The 23,992-nt window shown below is 36.7% G+C and overlaps 2 protein-coding genes across 3 annotated transcripts; both read right to left on the bottom strand.

Annotated features, from left to right (window-relative positions):
- Positions 1 to 10: 10 nt before the first annotated feature.
- Positions 11 to 17,402, bottom strand: tnni3k (TNNI3 interacting kinase). The gene is made up of 25 exons (XM_051116974.1): positions 17,280 to 17,402; positions 16,966 to 17,074; positions 16,693 to 16,778; positions 16,388 to 16,485; positions 15,719 to 15,829; positions 15,513 to 15,611; positions 15,297 to 15,435; positions 13,830 to 13,974; positions 13,605 to 13,709; positions 12,298 to 12,392; positions 11,997 to 12,146; positions 11,748 to 11,834; positions 11,557 to 11,613; positions 11,158 to 11,250; positions 11,024 to 11,081; positions 10,758 to 10,952; positions 8,449 to 8,553; positions 8,207 to 8,259; positions 7,825 to 7,877; positions 7,450 to 7,582; positions 5,792 to 5,901; positions 2,783 to 2,842; positions 2,530 to 2,699; positions 1,703 to 1,782; positions 11 to 1,450 (listed from the first exon to the last, which is right to left on the bottom strand). The coding sequence occupies exons 1-25, from the start codon at positions 17,317 to 17,319 to the stop codon at positions 1,374 to 1,376; spliced, it is 2,508 nt and encodes an 835-aa protein (XP_050972931.1). The 5' UTR covers positions 17,320 to 17,402; the 3' UTR covers positions 11 to 1,373.
- A 1,356-nt stretch (positions 17,403 to 18,758) lies between these two features.
- On the bottom strand, positions 18,759 to 23,696 carry fpgt (fucose-1-phosphate guanylyltransferase). Of its 2 annotated transcripts, none has more exons than XM_051116984.1 (5): positions 23,660 to 23,696; positions 21,877 to 22,044; positions 21,476 to 21,643; positions 21,304 to 21,396; positions 18,759 to 21,037 (listed from the first exon to the last, which is right to left on the bottom strand). In XM_051116984.1, the coding sequence occupies exons 2-5, from the start codon at positions 21,947 to 21,949 to the stop codon at positions 19,641 to 19,643; spliced, it is 1,731 nt and encodes a 576-aa protein (XP_050972941.1). In that variant the 5' UTR covers positions 21,950 to 22,044; positions 23,660 to 23,696; the 3' UTR covers positions 18,759 to 19,640. The 2 variants fall into 2 exon arrangements, with proteins under 2 accessions (XP_050972941.1, XP_050972940.1); XM_051116983.1 differs by having other exon boundaries at positions 23,465 to 23,688.
- Positions 23,697 to 23,992: the final 296 nt, after the last annotated feature.

Genomic DNA, 23,992 nt, shown 5'->3' with positions numbered 1-23,992 from the left:
AACACCTTGCTGATTTTTGGCAATAGTTTAATGGTGTTCTTATGATTTTACACTGAATTAGTGCACATACATTGCTATGACACCTTCTTTGTTTCTCGTCATAATCATGCAGATCATGAGTTACAGTAAATCAAAACTTGAGATGTTTTGATCCCACAAGCAAGGCCAAATTGCTCTAATAGTACACGTGTTGTTGGTGACATCAATCATGATCTTTGTCACACGCTGGCTTATTTGTCTAAAAAAGGTGTTTGCTTTTAAAATTAGAATAAAATACTGAAATACACTTTATTTGTCCTGATCTACCAGATGCTTATTCGACATTGAAACACCAAACACAGTATAAAAACCTTGTACAACAACAAAAATAAAAGTTTTGACTTTCAAATCAAAACTTTTAGATGAATGTAACACTATTCATTCATATACAAAAGAAAACACAACAGCTGAAAAAAATATCCAAATATGTGCCTAGATTAAAGGGATAGTTCCCCCCAAAATTAAAATTGGGTCAATAATTGCTCACCCTCATGTCATTCCAAATCCATAAGCCTTCGTTCATCTTAGGAACAAAAATTAAGATATTTTTGATTGAATCCAAGAGCTTTCTGACACTGCATAGACAGCAAGACAACTGACACGTTCAAGGCACAGAAAGGAAGTAAGGTCATCGTTAAAATAGTCCATGTGGCATCAGTGGTTCAACCTAAAGTTTATGAAGTTACAAGAATACTTTTTGTGTGCAAAAATGCGTTGTGGTACATATGTGAACATGGGTTGAAGACTAACACAAACGAGAAGAAATAGTTTTAAAAAATTGTTATTTCTATTTTCTTTGCGCACATACAGTATTCACGTAGCATCATAAAATTACAGTTGAACCACTAATGTCACATGGACTATTTTCTCGATGTCCTTGCTAACTATCTGGGACTTGAACGTGTCAGTTGCATTGCTGTCTATGCAGGGTCAGAAAGCTCTCGGAATTTCATCAAAAATATCTTGATTTGTGTTCTGAAGATGAACAAAGGTCTTATGGGGTCGTAACAACATGAAGATGAGTAATTAATGACTGAACTTTCATGTCTTGGTGAATGTTCTTACGGTGCATTCACCATAATAATCAGAATTATTATTATCGTTATAATTATTGTGGTTTACAATCCTGATATTCTTCCCTGAACTGTTCTCATTTGTGATTCATGTTTGTCATACCATGTGGTTTGAAGAAGTGGTTTGAAGAAGCTCTTTGAACATTTGACAACAAAGTGAATAGTCGTTTCTAAAAGTCGAAAACGTATTATTATGGTAATTCAGACATTTCATGTATGCAAGTGTGTTTGCGTGTGATGTTCTTCAGAGAGTTGCTGCGTCTAGTTGCTGTCCTCAAAACTTCCACTGCCGCTGCATGAATGGAAACGCATGGTGCTCATGGGATCTGACACATATCCTGCGGGAACAGCACAGAACACAGTGACTGACACACACTCCAATACAACCACCCACTTGTTGCACCATATGCTGACACGCACAGTGCCCTCATCTTTGTGAAAATGTCATGTTAACTTCAAAACAAATTTGAATGGATTATATCAACATGATTGTTGCCATATTAAAATGAAAAACAACATTGCCCCCTATTAAGCTGTTACATAAAAAGATGAATCATGCATTTGATAATAATTTCCAGCTGGACACGAACCGTTTCGGTCAATGGGTGGGAACTGCATGTTCCTCCTCAGCTCATCCAGGGACAAGCCCTGCGAAGACCTCCGACCAGAGCTGTCAAAAAATTGATTCAACAATGCGATTAGTATTGGTTTACACTAAAGACCACAGAACAAGCACGATTCTTCTGCTATATGAAATTTTAATGATGCTAAATAGGATACACTTCTGTTTCTTTGTTGTTGTCATATCAGCTCAATGAGGCCTTGCCGGGTTTGTCCTGCTCAGATGATCCTCTATTGAATTTGTTTTCTATTTAGTCATTCATAGTGTCACTTTAGCCTGATTTATTGCTTATACCATCAACATGCTGGAACTGATTACATAAAACATCATATTGCAAAGATTATGACTAATTTAGGCTCCAAAGTAGGAGTGACTTCTAGTTATTTGCTCAGTTGGCGGTTTTGTTGACAGTTGCCAGGTTTCGCCACAACACACATGCATTCATCACCACCCATAAAGAATTAAGAGGTGACCACCAGCAAAGGTTCTCTTCTTTCTTTTGTTTTCATGCCTCGGTTTCCAAGCAACAGCACTTCAGACTGTACAGAAGTGTTGTGGTTGGACTGCACAGCACTGACCAAACAAAAGAGCAAGGTGACCTGAATCCTCCATTAATGCATGGGTATGACGTAATGGCCTCTATTTAAATTCATACTTGTTTTCTCACTAATGTAGTTTGGCAGTAAGCCGGAGTAGAGACACTTTTTTTAGCCAATCCAACTCAGTTTGCAAAATCACAGTCTTGTTCCTGACTAGTGTGTAGGTTTGTACAGCGTTGTGTGTTTGTTTGTATACTTTTGGGTCCAAAATGCATAGGCACGGGCATTGAGGGCGTATTCCAACTCGAATCGCGAGCGAAGGGCGGCTACGTGACTTCGTCCTGGGCTGCCGCGTGCTACCAGGCAGTCTGTGGAAGATGAGGGCGAAAGAGATCCGCTGCTGTTACTGGAGGCTGGAGACATAAGCTAGACACACATAGAAATATGATTAAGTACTGGACAAATAGATTAATAATATATAAGCAGATTTATATGTGTATGTTACCTACCTCCACGTTACACAGGCATTCCTCTAGTTTGGCAACCACTTCTGAAAACTCAGGTCTTTCCTGTCAGAGAGAGTCAAAAATAGGGGATTTTCATCAGAGAGGTTTGCACCAGAGAGGTTTTAAGTACAGGAAATAATCTCTGGCTATCCAATCAGCTGCTCTGCTGAAGTGGACTTGCTGATCGCTGCTTAAGCATCATTCAGAGAGAAGGACTTCAAAAGACCAGACACAGTTCTTCATCAGAGAAGAGAGACCAAAAGAAAAAAAAAACACATAAAGAAGGTTTAACCATAACAAAGATCATGAAGACTATATATACACCACAGTTCAAATGATCAGGGTTAAAAAGAAATATATATACATATATATATATATATATATATATATATATACACACACAGTCATGGCCAAAAATATTGGTAAAAAAATTATAAAAAAATAATTGCTTTTCAAGCATGTGATGCTCCTATAATTTGTATTTAGACACAAGTAAAAGGTGTGGGGCAATATAGTAATCACACTTGCAACCAGTTAAAATGGAGAAAAGTTGACTCAACTTTTGTGTTATGTGTCACGCTGAGCATGGAGAAAAGAAAGAAGTGTAAAGAGTTTTCTGTGGATTTGAGAGAAAAAAATTGTGGAAAAACGTGGACAATCTCAAGGCTACAAGTCCATCTCCAGAGATCTTAATGTTCCTGTGTCCACTGTGCACAATATCATCAAGAGGTTTACAGCCCATGGCACTGTAGATAACCTCCCTGGACGTGGACGGAAGAGCAAAATTAATGAAAAATTACAACGAAGGATTGTTCGAATGGTGGATAAAGAACCCTGATTAACTTCCAAACAAATTTAAGCTGATCTGCAGACACAGGGTACAACAGTGTCAGCTCGCACTGTCCGTCGCCATCTGAATGAAAACAGATGCTATGGTAGGAGACCCAGGAGGACACCACTGCTGACACAAAGGCATAAAAAAGCAAGATTGGAGTTTGCCAAAACTTATGTGACAAAGCCACAATCCTTCTGGGAGAACATACTGTGGCCAGATGAGACAAAAATAGAGCCTTTTGGTGAAGGACATCATGACACTGTTTACAGAAAAAGAAATGAGGCCTTCAAAGAAAAGAACACAGTCCCTACAGTCAAACACGGTGAAGGTTCAAAGATGTTTTGGGGTTGCTTTGCTGCTTCTGGCACTGAATGCCTTGACTGTGTGAACGGTATCATGAAATCTCATGATTACCAAAGAATTTTGGGGCACAATGTAGTGGCCAGTGTCAGAAAGCTGCATCTCCACCAAAGGTCATGGGTCTTCCAGCAGGACAATGACCTGAAACACACTTTCAAAAAGCACTCAGAAATGGTTACAAACAAAGTGCTGGAGAGTTCTGAAATGGCCAGCAATGAGTCCAGATCTGAATCCCATAGAACACCTGTGGAGAGATCTCAAAACAACAGTTGGGAGAAGACATCTTTCAAATCTGAATGACCTGGAGCAGTTTGCAAAAGAAAAGTGGTCTAAAATTCCAGTAGAGAGGTGTAAGAAACTCATTCATAGTTACAGGAAGTGATTGATTTCAGTTATTTTTTCCAAAGGGGGTGCTACCAAATATTAAGTTAAGGGTGCCAATAATTTTGTCCAGTGCATTTTTTGGGTTCTGTGTGGAATTGTATCAGATTTGACTTTTCTTCTCTGTTTTTTTGTGTTGTTCCAATGCAAACAAACAACAACAAAAAAAAAACAAAAAAAAAAACATGTGAGTACCAAAACATTTGCAACTGAAACTATTTTCTGAGAGAATTGCAAGGGTGCCAATACTTTTGGCCATCATTTTGTGTATATATATATCATGTGACACTGATGACTGGAGTAATGATTTAGCTTTGATCACATGAATAAATTACATAATTTCAAAAATGTAATGTATTAAAATATAAAGCAGTATTGTCACTGAATATAGTGTTTAACAATATGTTCATCTTTTTAAAGGGATAGTTCACCCCCTTCCCCCAAAAATACTCCATGATTTACTTACCCTCAAGCCATCCTAGATGTATATGAGTTAAATATAAGTAAACTAGAGATTACAGTTTATAAAGTTTTAAATATGGATATTTTTATACATAAATACATTGATTCACTTCAGAAGGTCTTTATTAACCCGCCGGAGCTGTGTGGAGCACGTTTTATGATGGATGGATTCACTTTATTGAACTTCAAAATCTCGACAGCCATTCACTGCCATTATAAGCTTGGAAGAGCCTGGACATTTTTTTTATATAACTCTAATTGTATTCATCTGAAAGAAGAAAGTCATATACAACTAGGATGGCTTGAGGGTAAGTAAATCATGGGGTATTTTTTGTTTTTTGGGTGAGCTGTCCCTTTAAGCAACACTAAATGAAAGCACTGTAGAGGCTGTTAGCATCCTGGCTCTTTTAAAGTGTTGCTCAGCAAAAGCTCTGTGCTCTAGAGAATAGTGTCAAGCTGCACTTGGTACCAGGGCACATTCCTAACAAGCACGCTTGACACAGTTTCAGCCATGCACCTGAGGGACCAGTGCTGAGAACATTGCAAAGACGCTGTATAAGACAAAACACCTGGCACAGGTTTGTTGTAGAGAGACCAGGTAGGCTAGCAACTGGATGCTAATCAACAAAAATAGAAATATGACTTGTCCTGAGCTACAGAGATAAGGCATTCTGGGTAATTATAAACACTCTCAGTGGCACAGAGTAGTAGTTCATGAATGGATTAAATTTAATAGATTTGAAGAATTTGAATAATCCTAAATTAGATTAAACTCTTTATTCCAACTTTTAACTTATTTAAATGATGTTTTATGTACTTGCAATAGTGTAAACTGTGGAGACGCAACTAATCTAATTTCATACTGTTTTTAATACTATTTTACATGGATTTGAAGTAAGTCTGCATTTCTCTTGATAAACCTACTGTATGTGTATTTTCCTGAGCACATTTTGGGCTAGATGTGGGTCACTTACCTCTGGACAGACATTCCAGCCCCTCATCAGCAGTGCTGAGATGGGTTTGGGAATCGAGTATCCGACAGGAGGGCGGACGTGATGATACGCCATATCTGCAGCGGCTGCAGCTGTAAAGTGTTTACAGAGATAAGGGTGAGACCTTTTTATTTAAAAATGATTTATATTATTATAATATTAATATACTTTTCAAAGAATTTAATTTTATTCCAATATTTATTGTATTTTATTTATATTTATTTTAATCAGTTTTAATATATTTTTAAAGGAATAGTTCACCCAAAATGCTCACCAACGGATCCTCTGCAGTGAATGGGTGCCGTCAGAATGAGAGTCCAAACAGCCGAAAAAACATCATAATAATCTACAACTAATCCACACAACTCCAGTCCATCAATTAATGTCTTGTGAAGCGAAAAGCTGCACATTTGTATGAAACAAATCCATTAAGGCATTTTTATTAAACATTAGTTTAGAACTGCTTTAGACTGTTTTCGCTTGTTAAAGGAGAACTCCACTTCCAGAACAACAATTCACAAGTAATTTACTCACCCCCTTGTCATCCAAGATGTTCATGTCTTTCTGTCTTCAGTCGTGAAGAAATTATGTTTTTTGAGGAAAACATTTCAGGATTTTTCTCCATATAATGGACTTCATTGGTGCCCCCGATTTTGAACTTCCAAAATGTAGTTTAAATGCAGCTTCAAAGGGCTCTAAACGGTCCCAGCCGAGGAAGAAGTTTCTTATCTAGCGAAACGATCACTCATTTTTTTCGGAAAATAAAAATGTGTATACTTTTTAAAAGCTTGTGTAGCACAGGCTCTGGGTTGCGCGTTCACGTACTATTGAATCACGTCGAAAGGTCACGCCGAATGTAGGCGGAACCACAGACCCAGTGTTTACAAAGCGAACGTGCAAAGACTAAGAAAGTGCAAGTCAAACGCTGTTTACAAACAAAAAGGTACAATGATGTCAGACGATTCGATTTGAGTTTTTTGACATCTTCTACCTGCATTTAAACTGCATTTTGGTAGTTCAAATTCGGGGCACCAATGAAGTCCATTATATGCAGAAAAATCCTGAAATACTTTCCTCAAAAACCATAATTTCTTTACGACTGAAGACAGAAAGACATGAACATCTTGGATGACAAGGGGGTGAGTAAATTATTTGTAAATTGTTGTTCTGGAAGTGGACTTCTCCTTTAACAGTTTTGATCTCTGCATATTTCTCTTCTGATTCAGAACCAAGGGTTGCAGTTAAACACACTTACAAACACACAGATTTTCACTTCACAAGACGTTAATTGATGGACTGTAGTCATGTGGATTACTTGTGGATTACTGTGATGTTTTTATCAGCTGTTTGAACTCTCATTCTGACGGCACCCATTCACTGCAGAGGTGAGCAAGTGATGTTATGCTAAATTTCTCCAAATCTGTTTCGAAAAGAAACTGAGGTGAGAAACAAAATGAAAAATGAGGAAACAAACTATATCTTAGATGGTCAGACGGTAAATACATTTACAGCAAAATTTAAGTTTTGGGTGAACTATGCTTTTACTGTTTTACAATTAATATTTTGTTAAGTACAGATAAAATGAAACTTCATAACCCAGTCTAAAGGGGATTGAAGGTCAATATTAGGTATTGCAGTGCCTGGTTTGAGATGTGCGAATGGAATCTCCCCCGTGAGCAGCTCCCATAGGCAGAGAGCATAGCTGAACATGTCCGCTTTCACCGTATAGCGTGTACATTGGGTAAACACCTCTGGGGCCATCCAACGCAGGTTCTGCACAGCATCATGGGAGCAAAATGACAAACACAAAACAATGTGTGACTTACAAAAAGCTTGCTAACCCCAAAGGACAAGCACACATACCCCCAAAGACACACTGACGTACTTAACGTGACGTACAAGAGAGACAAAACCACAGTGTAAGCAGTATTAAAACTGCTGAAGCAGGTTATTATTGCATTACCTTTTTAAGGTGATAATTAATACAGAATCAAACAAGCACTAAATGCATGTACCCCAGGTTGTTTGGTCATGTTATCCTCATCCACAGACAACAGGAAGCGAGACTCTGCAGAACAATATGGAAATATTTCATTACATAAACTGTGGAATAGATTTTTCATTACAAATTATATTATCAACACAACAGTTTGAGTGAAAAGTCAATTTGAAGCATGAAATTTAATATCTTTGGGTGTGGTTTGTCCCTTTTTTTCTTCATTTTATGTCAAAATGTTTTTGTTTTCAGCTTTTCAACATCCTAAAACTCTCAGGTTTTTTTTACAGCCATAAATTAGATTTTGAATCCAGGATTTTCAACTTGACTCAAACGTAGTAAAAGCATGGAAGACTGTGGTAAGACTTTGTTCGATGTTAAGTGTGTGTGACATTTCATACCTCCAAAATCAGCCACCACAGCATGTCCATCTTCATAGAGCAGAATATTATGACTGAAAAGATATCATTGGGTGAAGGGAGGTTTAAAACAATGAGCTCAGAATCCTACATTTAATCACTGCCGCCTGCCTTGACAGTCTAAAAATATACTGATTATCATATAATAGGCTGGTTTAAACAAATGGACCGAGAAACACACTGATTATTGAACGAAGCATGTGATGATAATGAGGGTGACTAACCTATTAAGGTCTCGGTGAATGATTGGTTGGGTCAGATTGTGCAGATACTCCATGCCCTTCGCCACATCAATGGCAATGATGAGCTTGGACTGCAGATCGATGATTCTGGATGTAAAGACATCATTAAGTGAACACCTCCTCCTCACCACTGATCAATACACAAACCCATCATTCCAACTCAAACAGATCAATGAGATGATGATCACCTTGAAACAGCATATGGAGCACTAAGAAGAAATCAGACACTTAGAGGCTTTAATGCAGGTCTTATAAACACATCCTAAATTGCTTCGGATATCTTTCTTTTATAGTTCTAGTTCTAGTCAGGACTTCTCCAACTTTTGAAAATGACCCTATTTATGAACCTTATTGTCAAGTTCCACCAATCAGAAAAGTTGCTGTTACTATGGAAATGGGAACTGGAACACTGACCACCCACTTTCATAAAACAATGCAAGTTATGTAATCAAATCTCCCCACACTCCCAATCAACACTGCAGTACTGTTTTATATATACAAAATGCATGCTATAAAGAAATTACTCAGTGTACATTACATCTAAAAGTTTGGGGTTGAAAGAATTTTTGAATGTTTTTAAATAACATTTATTTAAAACAGAAATCTTTTGTAACATTATATAAATGAAAAACAATATCACATTATGTTAGAGCATCCATTAGTAAATACTATAATATACTACAGTTTTACTAAGTTTACTATAGTAAAAACCCAATTTTACCGCAGTTTACAAACTCACTATAGTTAATACTAGAGTATGCTGTAGTATAAATGAACGAAGTGTAGTACATACCACACTGTACATACCAGTATACTACAATTTACTACAGTAAATACTACAGTTTATTTTACTAGTTAGTTTACTTGTTTATGAACTCACTATAGTCAATACTACAGTACGCTGTATTATAAAGTGTAGTAAAAATTATAATATATTACAGTGTACTACAATTTACTGCATTTTACTGAAGTAAATATGCTTTACTACAATATTTTCTACAGTTTACTATAGTAAATACCAACATTTACTACAGTATTTACTAGTTTATGAATTTACTATAGTCATTACTACAGTATGCTGTAGTATAAATTAACAAAGTGTAGTAGTATGCTTTAGTATGTTACAATTTACTATAGTAAATACTAGTTTATTTTACTAGTTAATTTACTAGTTTATGAACTCACTATAGTCAATACTACAGTATGCCGTAGTATAAACTAAGTGTAGTAAAAACTATAATATATTACAGTGTACTACAATTTACTACAGTTAACTATAGTAAATACTAAAATTTGCTACAGTATTTACTAGTTTTTGAACTCACTATAGTCACTACTACAGTATGCTGTACTATAAATTAACAAAGTGTAGTAAATAGTATAATATAGTACAGTATATTACAATTTACTGCAGTTTACTTAAGTAAATATGCTTTACTACAGTATTTACTACAGTTTATGAACTCACTAATGCCATTACTACAGTATGATGTAGTATAAATTAAAAGTGTAGTACAAAGTATAATATATTACAGTGTACTACAATTTACTACAGTTTACTATAGTAAATACCAATGTTTACTACAGTATTTACCAGTTTATGAACTTACTATAGTCATTACTACAGTATGCTGTATGATAAATTAACAAAGTGTAGTACATAGTATAATATACTACAGTGTACTACAATTTACTAGTTTACTATAGTAAATACTAACGTTTACTACAGTATTTACTAGTTTATGAACTTACTATAGTCATTACTACAGTATGCTGTAGTATAAATTAACAAATAGTAAATACTATAGTATACTACAGTGCACTACAATTTACTAGTTTGCTACAGTTTTTACTACAGTTTATGTACTTACTATAGTCATTACTACAGACATTTACTACAGTTTACTAAAGTAAATACGCTTTACTACAGTATTTACTAGTTTATGAACTCACTATAGTCATTACTACAGTATGCCGTAGTATAAATTAACAAAATGTAGTACATGCTACAATATACTACAGTGTACTACAATTTACTACAGTAAATTCTAATGTTTACTACAGTATTTACTAGTTTATGAACTCACTGTAGTCAATACTATATTATGCTGTAGTGTAAATTAACAAAGTGTAGTAAATACTATAATATACTACAGTATACTACAATTTACTACAGTTTACTATTGTAAATACTACATTTTACTACAGTATTTTTTCATGCAGGGATATGAATTTCTTTTGAACATTAGTGTATACACATTTATACATACACATAGTATTCTTAAAATCACCTCTTCTGCTCGTGTAACAGTGAGAACAGTGATCCTCCGGACACATATTGGGTTACTATTGCGAACTGACTGGGGTCGTCCAAACATGCCCCCACAAACTGGATCACACAGGGGTGGTTGAGACGACACAGGATGGACACCTCCCGACAGAACATATCCGTATCCGACTTTGAGCAGTATGTGTTTGCACGGTACCTGTGGAACGGTATGAAGGTCATGGCAGTTCACTTTGTATACATGATGTGGACAATTAGAAAAGAGCTTACCGTTTAATTGCAACTATCTTATTGCGGCACCTTCCTTTGTAGACCTTTCCAAAGGAACCTATGGATGCGTTTTAGTGGATTAGGGTTTAATGGAGACTCAGAGAGAGTTAATATTTATTATTAAACTGCGGTACCTGATCCAATAATCTCGTTAAACTCCAGTTCAGAAAGTTGAAGGTGGAAGTTTGATGGAAGACTTGCTCTCAGGAGCAGCACATCTGCCTTCTCTGAGGAGAAAAGAGGAGTTTGTTTGTTTAATACCTTCACATCAATCATCATATGAAACTCTCACGTTTCATTTAACTTATGTTGTTGACATATGCCTGTGAGTCATGAAAGACACCAACTAAAGGCTTAAACTCTAGCAATTACGCAGTAGGAGGATGTTTGAAGACAGTTTCTGACTCACTGACTCTCAGAAGATTTTGGTGACTGTGGGTAGCAGTATTTCAGGACATTAAAAGAGTCTCATAGCAACAGTGATTCATGGAGTCAGCTAACTCTGTGTATGTGTGTGTGTGTGTGTTTTTTACCTTTAGTCATACTTTTAATCTTTCCCAGGGGAGAGGGAACAGAAACATAAGATCCATCTGCAACAGAAACAACAACAACAACAACAAAACACTCTCACACTTTCCCTAAAATTCACAACTGCGACAGAAGTTTCCAACCAGCTAATTCATAGTACAAATCTGTCAGGTTACATGTGGAAAGTGTCTCATACCCCCTCCTGGTTGAGAATATTCATTGCAGGGTGAATCATCCTGAGGTCGTTTGTAGTGTTTTAGCAGAGTAACAATGGCATCATGACCTAAAATGAACATTCACACATGGATCATAACATGTATACAGTAAAATGTATATTTGTCAGTCACAAATATGAAAATCAAGGCTTTTTTCAGTCATGTTTAGCCTTTAGAGTTAGATAGATAGATAGAAAATAACATTTATAGATACATAGATATAAAATAACCTTTCTCATAGGCCCACATTAAGCAAGTCTGTTCATCCTTTTCCCCACTGGAACGGCTGGGGTCACAAGCCACCAGATTCATATCTGCCCCGTTGTCCAAAAGAAACTGGACCAGTCGGATGTGTCCATGGAAACAGGCACTATGCAGACCTGTTGTTTCGGAAATCAACCAGACTATCACCATAATTCACAACATATGTCAGCTGTCTTAAAACACTGAGATATCAAGACATAGATGATGAGAGCAGTAATTTTTGTCATCGTTTTTGATGTCAACCACAGATTACTGCTGTCATCCTACCTGTGTGTCCATCTCGCCCCTGATGGTTGATGCTCACAGCATTCTGACTGAGCAGATACTTGACCATTTCTAGGTTCTTGCCATAGGTGCAGGCACTACAGAATACAAGTAGACCTTCATTTAGTGTGTCACAATTGATGTCTTAAAGGATTACTACACTTCCAGAATAAAAATTCCCTGATAATTTACTCACCCCTTTCTTCAGATGAAAAAAATTAAAGTTTTTGAGGAAAACATTGAACATTGATGGTTTGCTACATAATCTGTTATTTCCTAAAAAAAAAAAAAAAAAATTACATACTTTTTAAACTCAAAAGCTCATCTTGTCCAGGGTTGCCAGGTTTTCACAACAAAACCCACCCAATTGCTACTCAAAACTAGCCCAAAACTAGCTCAATTGCATTTCGAGGGGGTTCCCCATTAAAAACAGTTTCTGGGGGATAAAATACATATTTTTTTGCTGGGGTTCGTATTTCAGGGGCTAAATATGACATTATTGGGGTCGCTTCAACCCGCGGACATCAAAAACAAGCCACGGCAACAGCGTTAAAATATTCAGGAAAACCATAGACCTGGCAACACTGGTCTTGTCTTGCTCTGTGATTGCGCATGCATACTTCGTGCACTCAAGATAGTTAGGACAGGTCGAAAAATTCAGATCTCATTTTTTTCCTCCAACTTTAAAATCGCCCTACATTGCTGTTTTACCTTTTTTTGTTGAGGGTGTTTGACCTCCTTTGCTGTTCACTCTTTAAACACTGGCTTGGTACTTCTGCAGCGATGTAGGATGATTTTGAAGTTGGAGGAGAAAATGAGATGGGAGTTTTCGACATACCCTGTCTTGAACCGGAGTGCACAGAGCACACATGTGCATCACAGAGCTAGACAAGATGAGCATTTGAGGTTACAAAATATATAACTCGTACATTTTTTTGGTTGAAAATAACAGATTATTTCGTTAGATAAGACCCTTATTCCTTGACTGGGATTGCGTAGAGCCCTTTGAATTTTTAACCTTCAAATCGTTGAGCGCCATTGAAGTCCATTATATGGAGAATAATCCTAGAATGTTTTCCTCAAAAAAAACATTTCCTCTTTTCATCTGAAGAAAGAAAGACATGAACATCTTGAATGACATGGGGGTGAGTACATTATCAGGAAATTTTTATTTTGAAAGTTGAGTAATTCTTTAACAGGTGAATACAGGTGAAAATATACAGGTGAAATCTGTAATTGGAGAAAAACACATTTCTAATATTCATGAAATGCCTAAATTAATAAAAAAGTTACAAACTGAGAAAGGTTACCTGTGAAAAGCTGTCTCACTGAAGATGTTCTCCTTAGACAGACTCTCTGTGCCAGACAACTGAATAATCTCTTGCACCACTTCAAATTTTCCATTGTAGCAAGCTCTGACGAGGAACATGAGACTCAAATCAAAATCACTGTAAGATTATTTCATTACTTTAGTGATTTGTTGAGTTTAACTGCCACCTTGTGTTGTGTGTGATTCACTTCTAAGGTGAACTCACAGGTGGAGAGGTGTGTCCCCATAGATGTTGACAGAGTGCGGCTGTATGTCAAAGGTGCCCTGCAGCAGGAAACGGACAACCTCATGGTGTCCAAATCGAGAGCAGAAATGAAGGGGAACATGGTCCTCGTTGTCTTGAGCATTGACTGAATAGGAGATACAGACACCCAAAAATGAAAATTTAGTCATTAATTACTCACCCTCGTCGTTCCAAAAGACCTTTGTTCATTTTTGGAACACAAATTAAGATATTTTTGATAAAATCCAACGCAACTACCATGTTCAAAGCCCAGAAAGGTAGTACTGACATTGTTAATATAGTCCATGTGACATCAGTGAATCAACCGTAATTTTATGTAGCTATGAGAATAATTTTATGTAGCTATGAATAGTGCACAAAGAAAACAAAAATAATGACTTTATTCAGCAATTTCTTCTCTTCTGTGTCGGTCTTCGATATGCGTTCACAAGAGTACCATTGCTATATGTTTCTGTCTATGCAGAGCCAGAAAGTTCTCAGATTTCATCAAGTTTATGAGGATGAGTAATTAATGACAGAATGTTCATTTTTGGGTGAACTTTCCCTTTAAAGGGGTCATCGGATGCCCATTTTCCACAAGTTGATATGATTCTTTAGGATCAATATATACGTATAATATACTTTGGTTAAAAATTCTCAATGGTTGTGTAAAACAACACCCTTTTTACCCTGTCAAAATGAGCTCTGCAAAAAATCATCTCATTCTGGTCGAGGCTGCTTTAAATGCAAATGAGCTCTGCTCGCCCCGCCCCTCTCTTCTCTCTGTGGAGTGACAAGCCTGTTTACTTTAGCCGCATTTAGCCACTAAACTTGCTAACTAGCACATTATTAGGAAAGGCGATCACAAAGATTCATAAAAAAAACCCTTATACTCACTTCTGCTGTAAGTGAAGCTGGATCATGAATGATTCGCACGAACATAGACGGATATATGTAGATCGGGAGGTGCATTCCCTTCACAAACAAACGTAATCTACTGCATCTTCAGCGGCTCAGATGTCAGGAGTAAATGACGACCACTATGTTCATTATTACATCCAGCAACACAACACCTCAATCGCTCAATCGGAGATATTCTTGTCTAACTTACATCCCTGCTCCAGCATTGAAACAAAGAGGGCGGACTGTTACAGCTGATCTGAGGTAAGACGCTCATGTCAATCAACTATCGTGGGAGCGGCCATTGTGGGTGTGACACCACAACGACAGGCATCTGAGAACGGCTCGATTTGAAAAAGGGAAATTATTTTTACAGATTAATTAAAAACCACTGCATGGATTTTTATCATTATAGGGTAGATTTGTACATACACTGCCAAAAACCTTAATGTTCAAACAACATGTAAAAGTGAACTTAGCATCCGATGACCCCTTTAATAGATGTTATATCAATTAAATGTCGATATATTGATACAAGAAAACTCTTACTATCAGTTTTGCTGCCATCACCCATCAGCTGTTTGACAATGCCCAGATAGCCTTTAGCTGCAGCCAGATGTAGCGGTCTGTCTCCCACCTCTCCACTCGCATTGACATCAGCCTCAAACTTCATCAGGAGCTTGCATACCTGTTTCACAAGAGAAAAAGATCATGAGCGACCTGTTATGAAGCCCTATACATTTATGATACAAAGTAAAGACTGACCTGCTCATGGCCAAAGTAAGCTGCAATATGCAGAGGGGTGAAAAACACTGCATCTTGGACATTGACATACGCCCCGTGTTGCAAGAGAATATCAACAACCTTGAAAAAAAAATAAACATAGGGAAAACCTTTCAACTTTGTCTATCATACAAACTCCATCAAACTTTCTGAATGGCAGTTTAAACCCCTATAGGTCCAGAACGCACCTCAAGATGGGCCGCAACAGTTGCTATATGCAGGGCCGTGAGGGCTCCGTACCCAACCTGCTGGATATCTGCTCCACCATGCAGCAGCGCAGTGACCAGTTCAGCATTACCCTACAATACAGAAACAAAAGTAACAAGTTATCACATTAATTCTTGATGTTGAAACTTAATTCTTTATCATAAAATTTTGAACACTATCAATTCCTGGCACACAACATTTTGGATTATTAAAAGATAAGTTCACCCTCATGTCTTTCTTTCTTTAGTCGCAAAGAAATTACGTTTTTTGAGAAAATACATTACAGGAATTTTCTTCATATAGTCAACTTCAATGGTGGCCAACGGGTTGAAGGTCCAAAATGCATTTTCAATGCAACTTTAAAGGACTCTACACCATCCCAGCCGAGGAATAAGGGTCTTATCTAGTGAAATGTCATTTTCTTAAAAAAACAAAAACTTATATCATTTTTAACCACAAATGCTTGTCTTGCTTGTGCAATCACCATTGAAGTCTACTATATGGAGAAAAATCCTGGAATGTTTTCCTCAGAAACATTCATTTCTTTTCGACTGAAGAAAGACATGAACATTTTGGATGACATGGGGGTGAATAAATTATCAAGAAATTTTCATTCTGGAAGTGAACATCTCCTTTAACCCTTGACTGACCTTAAATGCAGCTAGGTGGAGTGCTGTGAATCCATTCCGGGTAAGTCTGGATGGACGCAGACCTTTCAGCATAAGGGTCCTGATATGAGCTTTATTCCCTGAAGGCAAAGAAAGAACAACGCAAATTGCATTAAAGTACCATAACAACTAAATGTAATGCACCTAGCAAATCAAAAGGGGAAAATTCACTCCTACAAAGCAAGTCAAGTATTATTTCAGAGTGAAACAACAGTGATTTAATATAATGTTGGAATGAGTAATAAATAAGGATTCAAAATGAACAAATCATTGCATTATGGCTTTACCTCCACATACACAGCAGAGATGCAGCAGGGACAGTCCACCTTCTGTGCGATAATTCAGGTTCACTTTATTGAATGCTTCATCTGAGCTGTATATATATAAAAAAAGAAACAGAAAAATTGGTAACTTTATGTGCTTAAACCAAGATACAGTTAAAAAGCAGATCTATACGTTCACTCTTTCCTCAGTAGCATTATTAAAATAGAAGTCCACACCTTAAGTCATGTTTGTAAACGCTAATAATACTAACAAATCATAGTTTCAGTCAGTCTCACCTGAAAACATGCTTGAGTTCCTTGAACTCCTCCTCCTTAATTTTCAAGTCTTCCTCCAGTCTCTCAATGATAACAGAATATGACTCGCTCACTTTCTTTTTCCACTCATCTAAAGCAAAAAAAATTGAATCAAGACCACAGCATGGACATTGTAATCCAGTTTTACATACAGAACAATCATTACTCACTGTCAGCAGAGACGGTAAATGTCAACAAGGATTGAAAGATTGAAAATATTGTAATCTTTTAAACATTATCATGATTGTCATGAACTAAACTAATCAAACAATCAATTAAAAACACTTAATGTTTACCTGTACAGGTTTGAGTGGGTCTTGATTTATAATTCCCCATCAGACTTGTTGGTTTAAATTTTTGTACACGGTTAGCTAAAGGGAAAGTCTCATGCAGTGGTAACACAACGCTCTGGCACAATAGGGAAGAGTCCGATAAGGGATCACAGCACCTGCTAAAAATACATCAGCCTCAGTGTGGAACGTGTGACAACAATGACAGCTGACCTCCCTGAGGATCTGTACCTATTACAGGGTGAAGCCACGGTTGATTTCTCTTTTCAGACAACAGCTGCATCAGGACTCATCTCTATTTCTTTCCCTTGGATGTGTACTGTGATTCTGTGTACTGCAATTGAAATGCAATTACCATTGAAAGTTTGGGGTCAGCAAGATTTTCCTCTTTGTGTCCCATAAATGTTGTTTCTTATGCTCAAATAGCATGAAAAAAGCTTATATTCCGGACTGGACCAGCCAATGCACATGTTCATCTCTGGACAATGACTTTCAATGGCAGCTGTAGTGATGTGTTGACTTTACTAACTGTCGATTAGCTCTTATATTCAGAAGGCAGGATTTTGTGTGTTGGAATTTCTCCCATTTATAGTAATGTGAGGGCACCTTCTTTGTCTTTTTATAATGTTTGTTACAGGCAATTTAAGATTTTCATCACATGGCTATACTGCCCTACCCTGTACAAAAAAAATATTTTGCAGTTTACTTGTTTCAAAGGAACGTTTTAAGTTGCAATGTAAATTCATTCATGGCACATTTGAGCTTCTAAATGCCACTTCAGCTGCTTCGTCTCTTCTGCAGTGGAAAGACACATTTTGTGATTTTATTTGATTAGTAATAATAAAATATTAGAATTTGATATGAAAGATAAACATTTCATAAGATTAGGAAAAAATACCCTTTATTTAGATTCAAAAATGGCTTAGAAAAAATTAGGGGCCAATAATCACAAATATGCTGATTTAAGTAAGTACGAAATAATATAGAAGACTGAAAAATATTGCTTTAGAAAAAAAAATTACATTTACACAAAAATAAAAAAAAAAGTTAAAGTTAATTTCTTTACTTGGGAAAATGAGTCTAATGCTAGGAGAAGATACAAACAAAACTGCAATGAATTACAAGAAAAAAATTGCTTACTTTTAGTTCCAACTCTGACTCATTAAACTGACTAAGGCACACGAATTAAAAGTAAATATAGTTAAACTCTAATTTCTGCAGTACTGCATAAATTCCAGCCTTTAAAAGTTTTTCCTTCACTGCCCAGACTTCTGCCAATGTATTTTGACATTTTAAGGTGTTTGCTGATCCATTTCTAATTCAGTTCAGAGTGATAGTTTATTAAATTATGTAGATTTTCTGAAATACCCAAGATTATCATTACTGCATCACTGCCAAACTGAATGGTTGATTTAAAACATATAACCTGTCAAAAGTTTGGCGCTCATTATGATTTTTCAATGTTTTTCAAAGAAGTCTCTTTTGCTCACCAAAACTGCATTTATTTGAACAAAAAATACAGTAAAAACAGTAACATTACAAAATATTTCAATTTAAAATAACTGTTAATGCGAATATATTGTATTTTAAAATAGAATTTATTCCTGTGATTCAAAGCTGAATTTTCTAGTCTTCAGTGAAATCATTCTAATATGCTGATTTGCTGCTTAAGAAACATTTCTGATTATTATCAGTGTTGTTTATTGTTCTTTATGATTATCATTATTAACAGTTGTGCTGCAGAATATTTTGTGGAAACCATTATATGTTAGCATTCAAAAATACCATTAATTAAAAAACAACAAGAACACATTAAACTGATGAAAAGTGACAGTAAAGGCATTTATAATAATAAAAAAAGATTTTCTTTAAAATAAATGCTGTTCTTCTGAACTTTCTATTCATCTGAGAATCCTGAAAAATAAAATTTATCATGGTTTTCACAAAAATATTTGCCAGCCAAACTGTTTTCAACACTGATAATTATCAGAAATGTTTCTTGAGCAGCAAATCGACACATCGGAATGATTTCTGAAGGATCATGTGACACTGAAGACTGAAGTAATGATGCTGAAAATTCAGCATTTAAAAAGCATTTAAAAAACATTAAATTAGATTTGATGTTCCCTGAGAAACCCAGAAAAACTAGTATACTGTGCAAACAACTGAAGTTTCTTTGCTTACCTAATAATAGGCAGGTTACAAATGATTTTAAGTTGAATCAACTTGTTTTCACAGTGTACAAGGCAAAATGCAGTAACCTTTTGTCAAAACTGAGTTATGATAAAAAAATCTGGATACTTGCTGCGCTTTGCATATGTTGTGCTGTATATGTAATATAATTACAGATCATTTACACACACATGCTCAGACAGAATTACTTAAATTCACCCTGAGAATGTCTTCATAAAGTTCTTTCCTAAATTTCAGCATTTCCTCCAGGTTCTTGCTCTGCAGAGTTTCCTGTAAAGAGGTCAGTGTGGCATTTTTTGGTAGAGTGAATTTGGTTCCACTATCCAGTGCATTCAACATCCCCAGTGACATCACAAATGAATCCTTTAGATTAGAGCACACTGGGAAAATGCAGGCATTCCACAAACTACACATGGACGCGTCTCCTGAGAACCTGACCTTCTCGGAAAACAAACCCCAGAGTCCAACGCAGTCCTCCAGATTAACCTTAAACAAGCTCAATGCTTTCATATGAGCAGGACTGGATACGCTTTTCTTTAGATCATCTTTAACACCAAAAGCCACAGTCACAAAACCTGTTTTTCCATCCAGGTTCACAGACAAAGAGTGCATGAAGGTGTCACTTGGCACCGTTAGATCTGTGCCAATCCAGCAGCCGCTAATGATAGATCTAGTTCCAACTTTAACTCCAACATCCAATCTGGAGTATTCCACGACACTGCCCTGGGTTACGGTCACACTGGGATGCAAGATGCTGTGCATCACGCAAGCTCTAGTTTTCTCCGATGGCTCCAAGTGGCACACACTGAAGGCAGCAGAGAGCAGGCCGAGTTCTGCTCTGAGACAGGGGTCAGCGGTGAAGTGGAACAAGTATTCCTCTGTGGTGCCGACATGATAAAACTTGGAGTTGTTCAACAGGATGACGTTGAGTGCCGTGCCTTTGAGACGATGGAAAATCATTCTGCGAATCTCAACGAGACTATTTTCCTTCTTTGTGACGTTGGCTGTGTTTTCCGTGTAATCCACAGTAGCTCTTCGCCCCAGGGCTTGAAGAAAGTCTCCATAAGCGTCGATTTCACATGTCAGAGGGCTGATTTCACTGAACAAGGTCAGCAGGGTCATAGCAGTCCCGTAATCGAAATAGTAAGTGCTGTCAGTGTAAACAAACTCCTCTCCTTCCCTCTTGCATACCGCGTTGCATTCAAACATCTTTTCGATGCTTGGTTTGTGTAGAAATTGAGAGCAAGTTCTGTAATCCATGTCACAAATTCTGGGTGTCTCTGCTGGCTCTAGAACAAAAACTCCATGAGTGGTACCAATAACGAGAGGGGAGGGATGTGCTAAGGCAGTAAAACCTGACTTATCAAACACCACATTTTCTTGGTCGGGAATACTGTAGAGCTCTATATCATCAGCACAGGTAACCAGCATTCCCGGCTTCATGTGTGAGGGAAAATCCACATACATTGCAAGTTTGAGCTCCAGCATTTGATATAAAGGGCTTCCCAGTGGCACAGCCGTGAATATTTTACCCAGGGCACTGGCATTGGGCAATCGCTGACTGAATCCTCCTGCATATGGAACAAAATGCACAGATAAATAAGTACATTTTATTAAAAGCATACAAATGAATATAAACAATATTTCTACTTCAAGGCTGTTCTTTTAAACTGTTTATTCATCATAGAACCCGAAAAGAAATGTAACAAGGTTTCCACAAAAATATTAAGCAGCATTATATGTTGATAATAATGTGACACTGTGTGATAATGTGATAATCATGTGACACTGAAAACTGAATGATGTTTGGTGAAAATGATATAGATTAATACAGTACCTGCATGAATTAGGATGACTTTAAATCCAGACAGTGACTTGCCATATTTATCATGTAAACACTGCAGTGAATGTAAAGTGGATCCACCATTACCTGTATTGTCAGATGAAGAAACAATTCTTAAAAATGTATGCGAAATAGAATTTGTAAAACAGATTTTTATGTATCTTACCAATCTTGCATCCTGGAGGATCTGCAAACACATGATAATTGATGCCAAGAGGCAGTTCTTTCCTCTCCAGTTTCTCAGTGATTTGAATTTCATAAGCAGACCTCTGGTCCTCATCCACTGCAGTAATCACCACAAGATCCCAGAATTCATCAGACTGAACTTCTCTACCTGTGGATGGGAAATGAATAACTCATAAGCAGCAAAACAAAGACACGTAGTGCATGTTTAGTTGGACATGTACCATATGCTATGGTATTCCAGTAGACTAAAGCATGTACATACCATGGTATATGAATGAGACAATCACTCAGGAGCAATATCGTAACTTTACCAAAGTCAACACAAGTCAAACAGCTGTATATTTTAAATATAAATGTTTAAAGACGTGATGGAAACTTTACCTCTCATTTGCTTGAATTTTTCAAGTTTCTCCTTTGTGGATTTTTGCAGATGGGTGTTTGACAGCTCTGCCATTATAACAATCAGCAGGTCTGACCGGTTGTCTTCTTCTATGGATTCATGGGCAGGTTGCAAACCAACTTAAAAGATGCATACCGCCACCTACTGGGCTGGAGTGTGAAGAAGTTATTCACACCACTATTTCCCAGGAACATCATTAAAGCCATTATTAAAGCTCATCTTTAAAATTTACATAACGTAAATTCTGTAAAGCCAATCGCTTGCAGTTCTTAAGATTAATTCTTTCTTGTTCATATTTAATGCAATGAATTAAAATGTTTCCTGCTTCCAGTTGTGCTTGGCGACGACAAAAAATGTTGCATTAAAATTTGTATGATGCATTCTTGATCTTGTAAATCTAATATATTCTTTCCTATTTATAACAAATTTTACCATGTTTTATTTTACTCTATATTCTATAGTCTTCTTTTCTTGCATGAATCTCAATATTTCTCCTATTCATTACTACAAGCTTGTTGAATCAGAGTCTTTTCTTCTACCATGTTTAATGTAACTGCTACCTTAGTATTATCCATTTTCCCAGATTATTATAATCCAAAATTTCTAGATGTCTATATATAAAATAATCGTCATCAATCAGCCATATTAGCGGGACAAAGTGAAACGTAAATAATGCCACTGAACTGAGTGAAACTCGCATATTTTGCTGATTATTGTTGCTGAAATTGGTCACTCATTGCCAAGTTTTGGACTCTGCTAATTGGTCGGGCCAAGAAAAACATTGGAGCACTACAGACTGCCAACAGTTATAACAAATTAAGGAGATGAGTGCAAAAAACTCATCTGAATGCTCAATTTGAGGTTGGCCAAACTGAACCAGAATTTCCAGGGCAAGAATCTTGACAACATTCGTGTTTGTTCTTATTATTTTTAGGTCAGGTAGATGAAATATTAGGCTAATATCTTAATTAATACTACTTATACCTATCTTTACCACCTATTAACTTTTGGTTGTCAAAATATTGCGCCCTTTCCTGCTTACCAAGTCCTTCTCTATATGATTTAGCAGCTTCTACACGTTGTATTTTCGTGGTTTAGACAGCATAAATTAGCAGAACATGCTGTTGTTTACATCCGAGTATCTCCAATATGGCCAAGATTGAAAACTTTGTGATGCTATTAAATCTGAAGAAATTACAACTTTAGTTTCAGAGGTACAAGGTAAAAAGGTTGTTGCTTTACACAACCACTGCGGAATTTTACAGTGGTTACAGTATGTTACAGATATTTCATGAAGACTTTGGTTAGCTTGTCTTTTACTCTTAACCTAATCATCACTATTTCTTCTCTTCCTAGTCCCTTCCCAATTCCTTACAACACCAACTTTATTTTGAATGGCATACAAATGTATCCCTTTAGTTTCCTTGTCCCATTGATGTTGTTGCCATTCTTTCCATATACTTTTTCCTTCAGATTTTGACAGCTTAATATTTACATCGGTGTTCTCTTTTTTTAATCGCTTAGCTAATTTGCATTTGAATGGCGATTAATTCTGCAGTATATACTTACGTTGCATCAGTAAATCTCCCTCTGTTCCCACTTTTAAAGGCTAGGACATTAATAGCTTCTCCTGTTCGCCCTGCTTTTGACCCATGCGCCCAAAACGACATCGATAACAGTTGTACGGAAACATGTTGTGCGACAATTATCAGTTATTTGCCGCCTTCAAAACGTTAATCAAAACCGTTAGATTAGAATACGTACGGTAACTTGTGTTTCCATCGGCACTTCCGGGTTCCAGTCACGTGACAAACAAACTGACGTTCTCGCTCCCTCCATCAAATAATGTACATTACACTGAATTAATTATTTACTATATTCAACCTCCCGACAAAAAACAATATTCGTTTTATTTGTAATGTTGTGTGAATGGTTTTCAAGAAAATGTTTGGAGAAGCTTCTTGTAATTCCAGCCAATGTTGTCATAGCAACTTTTATCTGAGAATCATTCCGCCAACAAAAGAATACAATTGAGAGCCAGGCACAAAACCATCATGGTAAGAACAAACTCAAGAGCAGATTGAGAATTTGAACAGT

This window comes from Labeo rohita, chromosome 8 (genome assembly GCF_022985175.1).
Source record: "Labeo rohita strain BAU-BD-2019 chromosome 8, IGBB_LRoh.1.0, whole genome shotgun sequence".
NCBI lineage: Eukaryota > Metazoa > Chordata > Actinopteri > Cypriniformes > Cyprinidae > Labeo > Labeo rohita.
This window is presented reverse-complemented; position numbering and strand designations above follow the sequence as displayed.

Bases quoted from the DNA above. Each gene is read 5' to 3' on its own strand.
- tnni3k (XM_051116974.1), bottom strand. From the start codon at position 17,319: ATGGGGAATTATAAATCAAGACCCACTCAAACCTGTACAG. The intron at 15,436-15,512 runs GTCAGTCTTTAC...CTTGTGAAACAG, and splicing joins CTTACTTTGGCCATGAGCAG to GTATGCAAGCTCCTGATGAA. The intron at 11,614-11,747 runs GTATGAGACACT...TTTCTGTTGCAG, and splicing joins ATATTCTCAACCAGGAGGGG to ATGGATCTTATGTTTCTGTT.
- fpgt (XM_051116984.1), bottom strand. From the start codon at position 21,949: ATGGCAGAGCTGTCAAACACCCATCTGCAAAAATCCACAAAGGAGAAA. The intron at 21,644-21,876 runs GTAAAGTTTCCA...TCCCATCCACAG, and splicing joins AAAATTCAAGCAAATGAGAG to GTAGAGAAGTTCAGTCTGAT. The intron at 21,038-21,303 runs GTACTGTATTAA...TTCCATATGCAG, and splicing joins AGTCATCCTAATTCATGCAG to GAGGATTCAGTCAGCGATTG.